At 38.4% G+C, this 14,634-nt stretch overlaps 1 protein-coding gene across 2 annotated transcripts in view; it reads left to right on the top strand.

Annotated features, from left to right (window-relative positions):
- The first annotated feature begins 409 nt into the window (after positions 1–409).
- ATP2C1 (ATPase secretory pathway Ca2+ transporting 1) overlaps positions 410–14,634 on the top strand; it is a 67,125-nt gene continuing 52,900 nt past the window's right edge. Inside the window, exon 1 of one of the 2 annotated variants that reach the window (XM_054814384.1) lies at positions 410–691. In XM_054814384.1, the coding sequence (XP_054670359.1) occupies positions 587–691 (105 nt within the window). In that variant the 5' untranslated portion in view covers positions 410–586. The remainder of the gene's footprint in view (positions 692–14,634) is intronic. The other variant, XR_008575645.1, reaches the window with a different exon arrangement.

The following is a 14,634-nucleotide window of genomic DNA, read 5'->3' as shown; positions in this document are numbered from 1 at the left end:
CCCTGTAACTGGTGCCTTGCGGTTCCAGTTTGGAAAGTGGAGAATGAAAGAAAGCATTAATCTGGCTGAAATCCACATAACAGGATTGTGTGCGAAACAAAAGTGAAATCAGACAGTGCAGTCGGTGAAATACAGCTTGAGGAGGAGGGGGGAATATGCTAGAAACAGCAGTTTTCTAACCTCTTTACTGCAGCTGAACAAGCTTTAAGAGGCATTAGGATTTATTCTGTGTAGCGAGAGGGGTAGGAAGAATCAGGACCCAGTTACTGTTATTTGATTTTTGCAGCAGAATATTCTTATCAGAAGTAGAGCTGTTAGAGCTTGCTGCCAGGGAAATGATTTGCATTTGGTAGAACTGCCCCTCAGTTCTTCCAGCTCACGCTGCCCTTGTGGCACTTTAACACTGGGCATTTGTTGTAGGCTCTGCAGCCGATGGTTTGATTTTCACCAGTTGCTCCGCAGAAAAGGATTGTGCAACTGTTGAGGACTACCAATATTTGGGAAGAGGCAGAAAATATGCCTTCAGATCTTAAACTTCAGATGGGGAAGCCTCTTTAGCTGTGCAGGAACAGAAATTGCTTAAATTATGGATAATCTGCTGCACAAGTCTGTCTTCTATTTCATAAAGCTTCCTATCCATGCAATTTGGAAACTTGTATCGACAGTGAAAGACAAGAGGATTCAAGAAAAGGTAAAAACAAATTAAAAACCCCTCCTCCTTCAGTTGTAACCCTGTGGGTGACCTAGCTAGATCTTAAAGGGAGAGGATCACAAGTTTAGTTGCACTGTTTTCTAAATGTCAGTATCTGGGAGTAAGGGCTATCTTTAAGTTTTTATAAGAGCTTTGTGACTTTGAGAAAATTGGTCCTGAGAACAAATAATTTTTGATTCCAGGGAAATTACTGGACACTTAAAGCAATTGGCGTCCTGGACCATGAAGCTTTAAGTAGTCATTACCTGTCTGTTGAGGATCACAAAAATCCCTATTTCACTGCTATCATGAGCCATTTTCAGCGTAACATCCAGTTCATCTTGAATCACTCATCTCCATCCTAGCTGGCTGAAGAAATTGTTAAACTTCCTTTTACTTTTGATAATCTTGAATCTCCTCGTTACACCAAGGGGGGGGGTATATTTGAGAAAATGAATTCCTAAATACATATATTAAATGAACCAGACTTCCCCTCTCAACTCTCATGTTAGCCACAAACATTAGGCTCTGCTGTTCTCTGTGCTGTAAGTGCTTTGTCTCTACTAAGAGATGTTAATTAGTCTGAGATCAGGTGTAGGGACTGGTCGGTATTTGGGCTCTGTCATGTAAATCTGTGTTAAAGAAAACGTTGAATTCTTGGCAGTAGGGCTTGTAACTTAGTTTCTTAAATGTTTTGGTAGATCATGATTTCTTGACTTAAGATGCAGCACGAATATCCTTAGGAAAAGTGAATTGTTGTCTGAAGTTGTTGCTTCCCAAGGAAATGGAAACTAACGTGGGGGGAGAAAGGGTGAGTCTGGAATGGGGCCATCTCTGATGAGTTACTGTTCTTTTTCATCTGATCTATGCTCAGTATTAAGCTATGTGATGAGCAGTCAGAAGCAGCCTATAACAGGAGCTGAAATTCCGCATTCCTTTGAAACAGTTAAACTTCTTTGCTCTTTGTGCACTAAATGATGTTGAATAGCATACTTCTCTAAATGAGAGGTCAGCAGGCAAAGAAAGCCACATTCCTTTGACATGATATATTTTTGGGGAAAAAAAAAAAAAAAGTACCAGGGCTATAACTGGCAGGAGGTGGGGGGGAAATCTGCTTTTCCTGTTTTGGTACAGTAATGTTCATTATTTTCTTTCTTACTCCTAATGTTTTTACAACGGCTAACAACTCAAGCGCTACATGCTTAAAGAAACATCGTATTGGTTCTCTTTGGGTTTGGCCGATGTTGGCAGGGCTGATACTCACCAAATACTAACATTTGGTTCTTTGACTCTACAAACACTTACAGGGGTGGGAAGTGCAGTTGAGCTCAGCAGGTTGCCCTGCATGGTGTTGAGAATAAGCTTTTTATTTCTGAGGATCACGTTCTTTTATCTAGCAGGGTAAGTCCTTGGGATTGTTTGCTTAGTACTGGCTCAATGCCTTTTAATAAATATTATCAGTAGGTGACTAACTGCTTTTTCTTTGAGGGGTTTCTGTCGTTGTTTTCTCAATATTCACCCATTACTGATCTGGACAGGTATTAAATTCAAGCTCAGGAGGGCTGATGGATCCACGCTAACAGTGCTATTGTCATGTTCCGTTCAGACAGGTTTTGTCTGATGCTCATAGTGCTGCTTGCACGGTGACGGAGGCAAAAATCACCAGCAGAGGATGTATGCAGGGCTAGCTGGCTAATAATTTTGAGTTGGTCGAGGTTTGTCCTGGCAGCTGAACTTCAGAGGATGCATAGATCAGTTATAAGTGGAATGGTTTAGACAGCCACCTGTAACTTGATGCTAAATTAAATCATTCTGTATGTGTAAGGATGCAAAGATCTTCAGGCACTGCTGCTCCAAACTGCTGGAAGAAATCCATTTAATCAAGGCAAGCATTCACGTGGTTATTAGCGTGTAGGTCCCAAGACACAAAGCTTTATCAATATAAAATGAACCGAATGTGATGCTATTATTCATTCTTTTTACATTGCCCGATATTATGCAGTGAATGTAATGAGGCTTGTTGAAGAACTGCTGTTCACTGTGATGTTCCAGAAAAGATACACATCCTAGGAGACTTGTTCGCTGATCAAACACTTTAAATGAAATACAACATTAAAATAAGTGTAATGGTTTCAATCTGACCTTAGCTTTGCATGCTTGCTTTAATGACTTGCATTTTACTCTGGAAACTAGACAACTAAAATTGTGTTTACTGGTTGCTTAGAAACTTTACAGAAACTGATCCTCAGTAAGAGCATTAGACATCAAATATTTCAGTAAAAACTATAGCTGGGAAATAATTGTTCAGAAATGATAGATTCTGGAAATTACCACAGAATCTTATGAAATCCAAGAGATAAACAGATTAGAAGGACATGTGTATAGATAAGAACATCCAGACTTATACTAAGAAGGATAAACTTGCTTGCTTCAGGTATACTGTATGGTTTAGGAAGACTATTTCCATACTGGCAGTGTATTAAATGTTTCTTTTCTTGGATCGCCTTCTGGAATCATTCCTTACTGAACATACCAGGCCCAGGAACATGGACTTCATGGAGTATTGGTATGATCCAGTCATGGAATTATGTATGGCCTTTAAGATTTTTCTCTCCTATTTTTAACTCAGTCTTGAATGTTTTAAAGCCCCAAAATCTGACAGCTTCTTGACAAGCTTTGTAGAAATTGTATGAAAATGTGTTTTATGGCTATATGGTAGAGTTTCTTTGAGAATAAGTGACATTTTAACAGCATAGTTGAGTTTAGGAGGTAATTCTGGTTAAATGAGGCTGTTATCTAGACCTGCATAGCTATTTATTATGGGAATATGTATTTTTTAAGAGTCACTCTTATCCAAGTCTATATATTGAATGTTTCCATAAAAATTATGATGATTAAGTTCTTAGAAGGTATGAGGCATTTAATATTAATTCAGCCTGAGTAAGGAAATGAATGAAACAATGTCCTAGGATGTGGAACTGTCATTGACAGATGAAGTAGAATTTTTTTTCTTAACCTAAAAAATAAGCTCCAAATAAAAATGATAATGAAGGAACTTAAGATATAGAAAGGAAGACACCAGAGAGAATGTGAAAATATAATGTATGTTTTTATACGGTTACTGCTTCTTTTGGGGGGCTGGAAAATCCAAAGCCCTGTGAATTTTAGCCTTGGAAGTGACTGCAAGCAATCCTGAAACAGCAGCTGAGTAGCCCTGGAAATGAATTTTCCTTAGTGACTATGTAATGGGTTTGTGGTTTTAATGACATGGCCGACTAATCCCAGTCAGCCTCATTTCTGACTATAAATTTGAAAACTTTGTTTGCTCCTGCTGATAAAGCTGTAGTATAGCTATAAACATGCTAGTTATTTTTCTTGTCAAACGTAAAAGGCCTATTATTTCAAGGTGTTTAAGAAGCCTCTCTACTTAGATAAAAGACAATGTATGTGGCTTGTTTAATGGTGTATATGCTGGGAGGGTTATCTCCTTTCTTTGAAGTAATTTTTCAATTCATTTGGCAAAGCAAGAAATAAATTTTGCCTTTGTTGCTAGCTTGAGTGTAGCTGAATTAGCATTTGAGGAAATGACTTTTCAAGAGTATTGTAAGGTTACCTCTTTCCAAAACATGGCCGTAAAGCTTAGACTTCCTGTTGAAAATGCCAGTTGAACCCAGATAAAACTCTTTCCTGAAAGAAACGACAGGATGCTTTTTTCCTTTACAATCAGCTTCCAAAGGACGTCTGACCAATGTTAAAGAAAATGGAGGAACTGTCATTTTGTGCTGAGAAACCACCAGCTCTCCTTCTGAATCCTAGCAGTAAATAGACATTTCTTACAACTTCTCCAGCCAATACTTCTTTAGAATTATTTTTGAGCTACATACTAGCCACAAGATGAATGCTAAAATAATTTTGCTAGCTAACAGTTCATGCGTCAGAGTGATACTGTCAATGAGCGTCTATACATGAGCATTAACAGATGGGGTTTGATCCTTTAGGGAAACCACCAAATGAGTTCTGGGATTCCAGAATTGAGGCAGCACAGAATGATTTGTGTGTTGTGCTTGGCATAGAGAGTAAGCATGTCTTTAGCAATTAACACAGCTGCTTTGGCAGAACCCTTTTTAGCCTCTTTTCTGGAAGAGGTGAGCTGTATCTGTCCCTCTGCCACAGTAACTGTGGAACTCATGGACAGAAGAGTCTCAAAGATGCGAAACACCCACACACTTAGTGAAAATAAGACTGGTAAGAAGGGAGGCATCCTATTAAAACTGCCTTTAAGGGCAGCATTTCATCAAAGAGATCATGCAGGGGAGAACAATAACGAGTACTTCATACATTAGAAAAGCTCCAGTCAGTGTTGTCACCTCTCAGGTTTTAAAAAAAGCCAAAACCAAACCCTACCTTGGAGAATATATCTGGGAAAATCCTTGACTTGGATACCTGGTAGTGGTTGATTCCCTGCTGCAGCTTAGTCACTTAAGTTAATAAACCAGAGGCCACCAGACTGCTGGAGACCAGGCAAGATATTCCCCTAACTGTCACAGGAATAGAGCTATTCCCTGCCATCAAAACATATTTGTCTTTCTCGAGTTCACACTTCAATCACTGCTTTCTAAATTAATTTGATCAGAGTTGGATAATAGCAGCTATGCTGAGCTGCATCAAGCTCTCTCCTTCAAATCCCTGTCCTAACGCTGACTGGGCAGGATCTGTAAGTTGCTCTAAGGTCTGAGTAAGAACAGAGTACAGTTCTCTTGTGAGGACAGTTCTCTTGTAACAGAGTTTATCAGATGTTTGCTTGGGTAGTGCATTGTTCCTTTGCCTTACCTTTTGTTTTCCTCAAAAATGGCAACTCTGCCCAGTTTAACAGTCAAGTCTTATCTCAAAGGAACTCTTTGAGCAAGGCAGCGCTCACAAAGGATGGGTCTTTAATCACGGAGAAAAAAGCTTGCAGGCTGCATGCAAATAGGAAATAAAGTACACCCTTCAATCAGTATTTAACCTTTGGAATAATTTATCTGTTGTCAGCCCACACTCTAAGATTTTGGTTAGAGGTGCTTATAAAAGATTTTATGTAGATGAAACGGAGGTTATAGTCTTTGTGCACAGTTTATAGACAGAAGTTCTCCGTTACATATACAGTCAACCTGGCTTGTAGAAATAATTCCTCACAGCTTTAAAATCTTCACTATTTGAATTAAAATGGCACTGTTGAACTTTGTCTATAAATGTAGTCATTATATGCCAAGCAACATTAGTACGACTGAATCTGACACGTTTGACACGCAGTTCCTAAAATTATAGTACTATAGGCATTATAAAGGACACATTTCATGTCCTCAAGTGACAGTCTGAGACTTTTGCAAGAATTGACTTTCCAAGTGGGAATCCAGAAAGCCTGAAGATGAGATACTGAGGATGCAGCTAAAGGGTCTGAACGGGACACGTTCCCCAGCAAAAGACCTAGCAGCTTTTACTGAAATAGCTGGCACTTGACCTCCGCTCTGAGGTTAACAGTACCTCCCACCACACACAAGTTAACCTCTAGCTGGAAATGATGCTCTCTTAGTGTGTATAGGAGAGGCGAGATCTATTATTGCCAGTGTTGTTACAGTGATAATGCTTGTATTATGGCTGTGGTAGTCCAAGTGCTACTATTTGGTTTTAAAAAAAAAAAAAAAAAAAGCGGGGGACATCTGTAGTCTGGCTTTCTTTTCCTTTCCTAAAGATTTCTGTATCTAAAGATCCATTTGGTGTAGCTGCCTATGAAATACGTGGGTATTACAAATAACATAGTACTTCTCTACTTCGGCAACTAAGAAATCTGTATAGCTATTAATGAAAACTTCATTATAATGGATTTAGACATGTCAAGTTAAGTTTGTTTAAGAATAGTGGTATAGTTTTTGGTATGTAAAAACCCATGCATATGTTAAATTTGAGGTGACACAGAAAAAGTGCTGCTTGCTTTGAACGACTAAGGTGCTATGATATTTGTAGTTAAACGGAGGCTTGACTCATTTCTCTAATGAAACATTTTCCCTGATTTCTGTTCTTCGTTGTTCTGAAGCATAAAAAGCGCTACCTGATTGCTGCGTATCCCTGGGGTGGTATATCCAGAATCTGAAATACTTTGTGATTCTCTGGGGCTGATGGGTATTACATTGTTTAATATTTTATGCTTAACACCATCAGGTCAAAATGATTCTTGTGTCCTAACAGTTCCTTGCAGTTCACAAATTCATTTGGAAAGCTCTATCTTCTAATAGAGATGGGTGGCTCGGGTTTCCTCTTTGTCACATTAGCTTCTTCTAAGCTCATTTGGATCAATATTTGAGAGACTGCATCAAAGAAATCCGCATTTGCTCTGGTTGGGCTTTATGCTAGACTTTCTACTGTAGTCACACAGAAATTCCTGTTAGGATTGTATGAAGTTTTCCAGGGATGTGCAGATTCTTCTTTCCCCCCCACCCTAAGTAGACTTTCTTCTTGAATTATGATCCCTGGTATTGAAGCTTGGATATTTTGCCCCTTCACATAAACATCTTTGTTGAATTACTATCTTTTGGTTGAAATATAAACTGAGTCTCCACTGCTTTGTGTCAGACACTAGTTGATTTTTCAAGCACACACAACGTCTATCTATATCCACACGTTTTAGGATGAGCAGGTTTTGGTATTGTCATAAGAAAACAACTAATACAAACCACTTGAAGGAAGCACTGCGCTAAACAAGGATCCTCATCTTCAAGCATTGAGCTTCTGTCTTTTTGACAACAGCGAAGAGGAGCTGTGGTCCCTTAGCATCTTGAAGAACTTGTCTAGTCACTTGGGGACTGCAGTGGCTGTTGACTAATGGTTTATACTATTCACATTCTTATTTTAAGAAGCTGAAAATTCATTAATCTAAATGGTCAATGCTTATTTATTTTTTGGAGTCTAAGTTTGAGATGGTCTGCTGAAGACTTCTTGCATCCTTGACATTTAAAATAGAATTCTATTACATTTCCTGAAATATTGCTTTACATTTAGGCACTTTTAGTGACACTGATATCATCTCAATCAGATATAGTCAGGTTCTTCGCTTAGGCCAGTATTATGACTGAATGGCTGCTGATGACAACTATTGCTTTAGGAGGGTGGGGGGGAGCGGAGCAGGCTGGCTGCCACTGCTAAAATCTAGTAAAATGAGAAACTTTAACAGAATAGGCAATGCAGGAGACAGCTTAAAGATTAGAGAGAGACTAAGCTGGACTCCTACGGTGTTATTTGAATACCTGGTTGAGTAGTGTACGTAAACGTAAGTATGTCAAGGATTGAAGGCCAAGAGAAAAGATTTCAAAACTGAGATATATTCCATTACTGTAGCTTTATTTGTGTACGAATGAAACACGTTATTTTTAATTAAAAAATTCTCTCTGTCCCATCCCACCATCTCCTCCCTTTTTAAACTGAATAACTGCCAGATACACATGGATTAGATTCGATTTGAGACCTTCATGTTAGCATTTCTAATGCCACAAAAAGACAAGAAACCCACCAAAATTTAGGTAGCATTTAAAGTTCTGAGGGAGTCAAAACAGATGCTTGTGATTCCTGTTTTCTTCCTTTAATTTCTTCAGTGGTGCCCTGTCAAACTGGCTTATCACACCATCAGATGTACTGAACATGTGCTACAATTAAGAGGTACTGGACTCATGTGCACTGCATAACGCATGTATATATTCACATTTCTCCCCAGGAAATTAGCAGAAATATAGCAGCCCTATTTTTTTACCATATCTTAAAATGAATTGGACCAGAAAATGCTCAACAGTCATTAAAAAAAGGCTAGTTGAAATTGCTTTTGAATGCCGGAAATTTCATGACTGTCAATCCCAACAATTACAAAAATGACTTAGCCTTTCAAATTCTGATTTCTTTTCAGAAAAATTTCATTTAGCCATTCTAGACAAGTTTTGAGGTTCAAGCTTTCAAGCTTTTCTATGCAACTAAAAGGATTAGAAACTTTTTTCACCATAGGCAAACATCCTTGATAGAATTGCACAGTTCCAGGAACCAGCATGTAATATCAAAGAATATGATATTGAAGCCCAGGAACTGCAAATGCTATTAACACAGCAGTATTATAGGAATTGGGCTTTTGGTTGTAGCCTTTCTCTGGTGTTCATGCCATTTATGGTATTTGCTTTGCATCCACAGGAAGTTTGTTAGAGGCTACTACAGCCTGAACTCAGCCCTTAGGACAAAGGGAGGAGCCTCAATTAGCGATAGCAATCTTTACAGTGGTTGCCTTTCATGGTAATGTCTGATATTTTCAACAAGGGCTAACATAAAAAAAAAATATATTTCCAGTCATCCTATATATAGGACCAGAAGTGTTGGCATTGCTGTTAGAAACTTTTAAACCTGAACGAATTTCATGTAGTTGCTCCTTCAATTACAGTGCTCCAAGAGGCGCTGTGTTTGAGCAGGGCTAATTTTACATGGAAGGACAGGATGTCACGCCACAGCTATTTTAAAAGGTTGAATGGAATTACTGTCACAAATGACTAGGCTGGTTCAAAATCATGTAAACGTAACAAAACCAAAGAGTACTGTTTAAAGAGAAATGCTTGTGAAGCTTGTATACCTGCAGTAAACCTAGAACACATTAGAAAATATTTGCTAAGAAGTTCCCGTTGGATCAGAAGCCATTCTGTGAAGGGCTGTAGGAATGTATGAAGCCACTTGTTCTTGTCTTCAAAATGGATGTACTACTTTAAGTGGCAGAGGACTTGGGAGGGGGGAGATGGGGGTTTTCCTTTTTTTCACAAACTGCACAAGAAAATGCAATTTTGGCAAATCTAAAAATAGATCTTAATTTTTCTGATTTTCAGTTTCTCTGTTACAGTTCTGCATTCTTTACACCTTGACCCTAGAAGTAGGATCTTGATTAGAGACTGTAGTATGTAATAGCTTAATTGCTGCAAAGCTTAATGTCCTCAAACCTAGAGCTCTCTTCAGATAGTCCGGTGAGGCTATGGCTGAGGATATAACAGACTTTATCAACAGGAAAACCTGAACCACTAAAGTTAGCTTATTTAAAATCCTTTCAAATCTGTCCCAGGAAGTGAAAAATAGCATCAGACTGTGTATGCACGTTGAAGATGTGAGGCTTCAAAGAACCAAAGATCAACTTTTCAAAAAGGGAAAACAATTTGGAGTGAAAATTATGGGAGATATAAAAGATGAATTCTTAAAAGCACCTGGTTTACTGGAATCTCTATCTCCTGAAGAAAATTCTCTGGGAGTCCTGTTCCGTAACTTTGAGTAGCAAAATCAAGATTTTGGTTCCCATTGTATACACACATAAGTAACTTCTAATTAATCCATGTTGCTCCTGCAGTGTCAGAGGCTTCCAACAATAGTTTTATTTTTTCCCCTGGATGGATAATTTTCCACAGGTCAGAGTGATGAATCAGAAACGTCTACAGCTTGCTATCTTTTTCGTTCAACATATTAAATAAACCATAGATACATGGCTGGATAGCTATATTATTAGATATAACCTAATGATAAACCATAAATCTATATGTTTATATCATTAGTTTACTTAATCATAGATACGCTAGGAATCATAGAAATATGCAATGTAAGATATATTTGATGTGATAGGATAAATATCTCATAACAATAATATCTTAATACATCTTATGATAATATTATAATATTCTTAAATATATGAAATATGTAGATATATGACAGAAATCATGTCTGATTAGATATAAACAGATTGTGGGCAGTTTTCAAACAGTATATAGAATCTTTAGGGTTATAATTTACTTTAAGCTGAACTTCAAATAGGAAACAAGCTTTTCACTGATCCATCACTGCCGGTTTCTCTAGTCTATAAATAGGGTTGTATCCTCAGAACTCCTCAACAGATCTGGATTACGTTGGAGGCCCTTGAACATGGAATGGGAACTGCCTAATATTTTTACTGAAAGAGAAACTTTTTTTTTTCCTTCTGAATAGGCAGTTGGCATGCTGAATTTGTACAGAATGTCCCCACTAGCCAGATGGTGGGGAGGAGGGCATACGGTAGAAGTTTCAACTTTTTTTTTTTTTTTTTCAATTAAATCCCCCTCTGGTGCTTCTTGGCTTGTTGCAGATGCACAGAATGCAGCTGACGTTAGTCACTGATTTACTGGAACGGAGAGAGAGGGGCACCTCAGGGCCCTTTTAACCCTCCCATTGCAACAGGCTGGTGGAATATACCCTCTCAGTTCGTCTGATACAGCCGTGGGCTTTGTCCCTCCCATATCCACTCTTACCAATTTCAGGTGGGGCTGTATCCAACCCTTGATCATGTATGGACTCGAGTATGTCATCTATTATTTAATGTAAGAGTTAGGCTAAAGATGGTGAAGCTGCTGGAAAATATTCTAGCACCTATTTCCAAGGCAGACAGGAGCCTTTTTGTGCTGCCTTGAAATGGATGTTTGGGGTTTTTTTAATTTCTTTGTGCTGAAATGTGATATTCATCAGCAGTGGTATGGGAACACTTCTGAGCACTTGTTCCCACCTCTGTTTTGTCCGAGCACAAGCTTGTGTAGCTGGGTAGGGAACCAGGGCAGAACAACCTCGTTAAATTTAGGTATTTTTACTAAGTGTACTTCACTAAGTTTCTACGTGTTACATGACCCGTGTGTAGTTTTTATTCCTCCCCTTGCAGCCTTATTGTTGGGGTCAATTAAGAATGCCTCCCAGTACAGATTTAGTCTTTCACCACTTGGGGTTACCTCAAGGTTAGAGGTCTTTTACGCTAGAGCACATAGTTGCAATAGAAGCATGCTACATTAATTGCTTTTATCAGTAACCTCTACCACCCTTAAAAATGTGACCTCAGAGCACTTTTGCTAAGACATCAGGGAGAAGAAAAATCCTCTGAATACTTGACTTCCCTTTTTATTTTCAGAATTACTACTATGTGTATCTAAATGGAAGTGGAATGTGAGCTCTCCTGTAAAACAAAAGTTTATAATGAATTTCTCCCAACCTGAGAAGCTACTGCATGCTTTCACTTGATAAAATTTTTGGCTCTGAGTCTGAATAAAATTAGAGTCCAACACGTTACGCTTAAGTGTTTTATCAAACAAATTATCTTATTCTTGCCAGGAGCTGAAATCTTACAACTATGTAAACATCTGTTTACTAACTGCCAGCTCCTTACTGCGTATTACCTTCACCCCGTTTTACCCCCACCAGTAGTCTTGAAAAAAATTTCCAAGTGCTGAGAGACTTGGCAAGATTACTTGTCTGTAATATATGCAGCATTCCTGAAATTCTTGGCACATTAGCCTTGAATCAATTCAAACTAAAGTACTTCACTACTGCTGGTTTTTTTTAACTGTTTATAGTTTCATTGTTGAAGCGTCTTTATTCTCCACCACGGACATCTTACTATAAGGTAACTGAAATATTTTAAAAGTAAATGAGGTGTTCTTCTTGTCCATTTGATGAATTGCATCAATCCTTTGGCAAGACATCAACCTTTACTAGGGAGGGTTTTCCACCTTCTGCTATACTCAGGCCATAACACAACTGTAGCTGACGGTGCAGAGGAGCGGTGCCTTTGTCCGCTAGCAGGCATCCTAACAAGGCTTCCCATAGTAACTCGCTTCACAGCGTATTCCAATTACAGAGCACAATCTCCTTGGATGCATCTCTTGGCTGTCTTTTATAGGCAACGGGAAACTAGCTCTTTACTTCACAAGATGAGTAGGATTGTCTCTGGAAATGTGAAGCCTCGGTAGATAGGATAGAGGCATTTCTGAGAGCTTCCACTGCTGTAGTGAAGCTTTTTCTGGAGAAGTCAGCTTTGAAAACAATCACTGAGGGTAAACCAGAAACAGCTGAAGAGCTCTGTATGCCCTACAGGATGGGAGGGGAAACCTCTATGGAAAATATGCAATTAATATTTTTAACTATTTCAAAATCGTGCAGCTGAAGAAAGAATAGGAGGTGAGTATGGAATATGTGGGAGAGAAGGAAGGTATCGAAGAAAAGTACAAAAGATGAAATACAGGTTTGAGACAACAGTTGAGTGCTATGGTCAGAAAATGAATTCATCTAGTCTTTCCCTGAAGGATAGATTAAACTGGATTTTCTTGAATCCTTTGAAAGGATATGTTCACAACAGTTCAAGCTGATTTAAGGTTGGAGCTCCCATAGTCCTGCTGCTGCCCTACACGTGCTGCCTTCCTGTACCAGTTCTGGGAGTTTAGCAGTAAAGCCTTTTTTTGAGGTAAGCTTTTTCGCTTGGCTGGATCGGTCCCCGAGTTGGGTTACCAAGAGATGATGGTGCCAGGGCCAGTGTGCAGGAAGCGCAGAACTGAGCATCAGCAAAAGGAGCATCACAAAAACCTGATGTCAACTTAAACTGCTGCAGTGCTGCACCCCCTCTCTGAATTTAGAATGTTAGCAGGGATGCTGTTTAGAGATGGGATGAGAGGGTTAAATTTAAAAATCAGTGAAATCTAATTTAAGACTGCCATAAACCATAGTTCCTTAATTAGCATAATTGCAAAGTGTCAAGACAGGGCTGAGCTAAGGTAATTTGAAAATGTAGCTATGTTTCTTACATCTTAACATGCTCAGATTTATAAATTGAAATGAGTACTTGTTTCCTCTGGGGAAACTGTATCATTTATCTTTTAAACTTAGTGAACTGATTTATATATACATATATATACACACACACACACAAAAAAAAATTAAAACTTTATAAAGAATTTCCATGGATTTTTGTCTGAAGAATTCTATTCAGAGATGAAATGATTGCTTCTCAGGTATCACTTGAACACCATGGATAGAAAGGATGTGGGGAGGAAATTATGCAATACAGGCTTTACAAATGATACGTGCCATTTAAAGTATGTAAATGAGAAGCTCCAGTATCATCCCTCTCCTGTCCCGACTCCAGTCATACAAGTACTCTGTAGAGAACTGTAAAAGCACTGGTGAGTTTTTGACATCAAGATGAAAGACAAGAAATAATGAGATTAAATCATTACACGAAAGTCCATCTTAACAGAAAGCAATTTTTTCTTCCAGAAAAGCTAATTTGGGCTCAGTCTATTGAGAGTGGTTTGAATTATACCTAAAGCAAAGTAAGCAAAGAGTTGAAAAGCCTGTTTGGACAGAAGGATTCTATATTAAGCTTTTCTGCCCCAAACTGAAGTGCTATAGAAAGCTTTGCCCATAGTAAAATACAATAGATGTTATGATTCAGAAAAATGTTTCCCTTTTATTATAATGCATAAATAAACTTCTCATGAAATTAACAAAATTTGTAGTAGATTTCATTAGTGTTACTCAACACTGCCAGCGTTTAAACAAATGCATCTTTAACAGGATCCTTTAGAAGGATCTGGAAGCTCACGTCAGAGCAAAAAGTATTTCAAGTGCTATTATGGTCTGAAAAGTGGCTTTGACAGAATTCTGTATAATAGATCCTCAATCTGTGAACCATGCAGTTCTAGGTATCTTTGGGTTTGGGGGGTTTTTTACTACTTTTGGTAGTGCTGTAGGACAAGGGAGTAGCTGAGATGAAGTTGAATTGATTGTAATCCCGAAGACTAAACCAAACTTGAAGTAAAACTTGCATACCAACTTGCTGCAGGTTAAGGCCTATCTGTTTAATGCCATCAGACTGAATTCTCCCTTCTTTCTTTCCAACTGATCAATGGTCCTATCTGGAATGTCACATATTTATTACCTTTTAATTTTTCCAAGCCTTCCAATGGCTCTTTAATCTTCTGAAGATGTAGAAAGGCATGTTAAAGCAACCTTTTGGGTTGCCTTTAGATTGACACTGAAGCTAAGCATGCTTTTTTACAGCTGACTATTAAAAACAAACAAACAAAACCCGAACAATCAATCAAACCATTTTATCA

Source organism: Grus americana, chromosome 2, assembly GCF_028858705.1.
Source record: "Grus americana isolate bGruAme1 chromosome 2, bGruAme1.mat, whole genome shotgun sequence".
Taxonomy (NCBI): Eukaryota; Metazoa; Chordata; class Aves; order Gruiformes; family Gruidae; genus Grus; species Grus americana.
The sequence above is the reverse complement of the archived record's forward strand: the minus strand, read 5'-3'. Positions and strand labels throughout refer to the sequence as shown.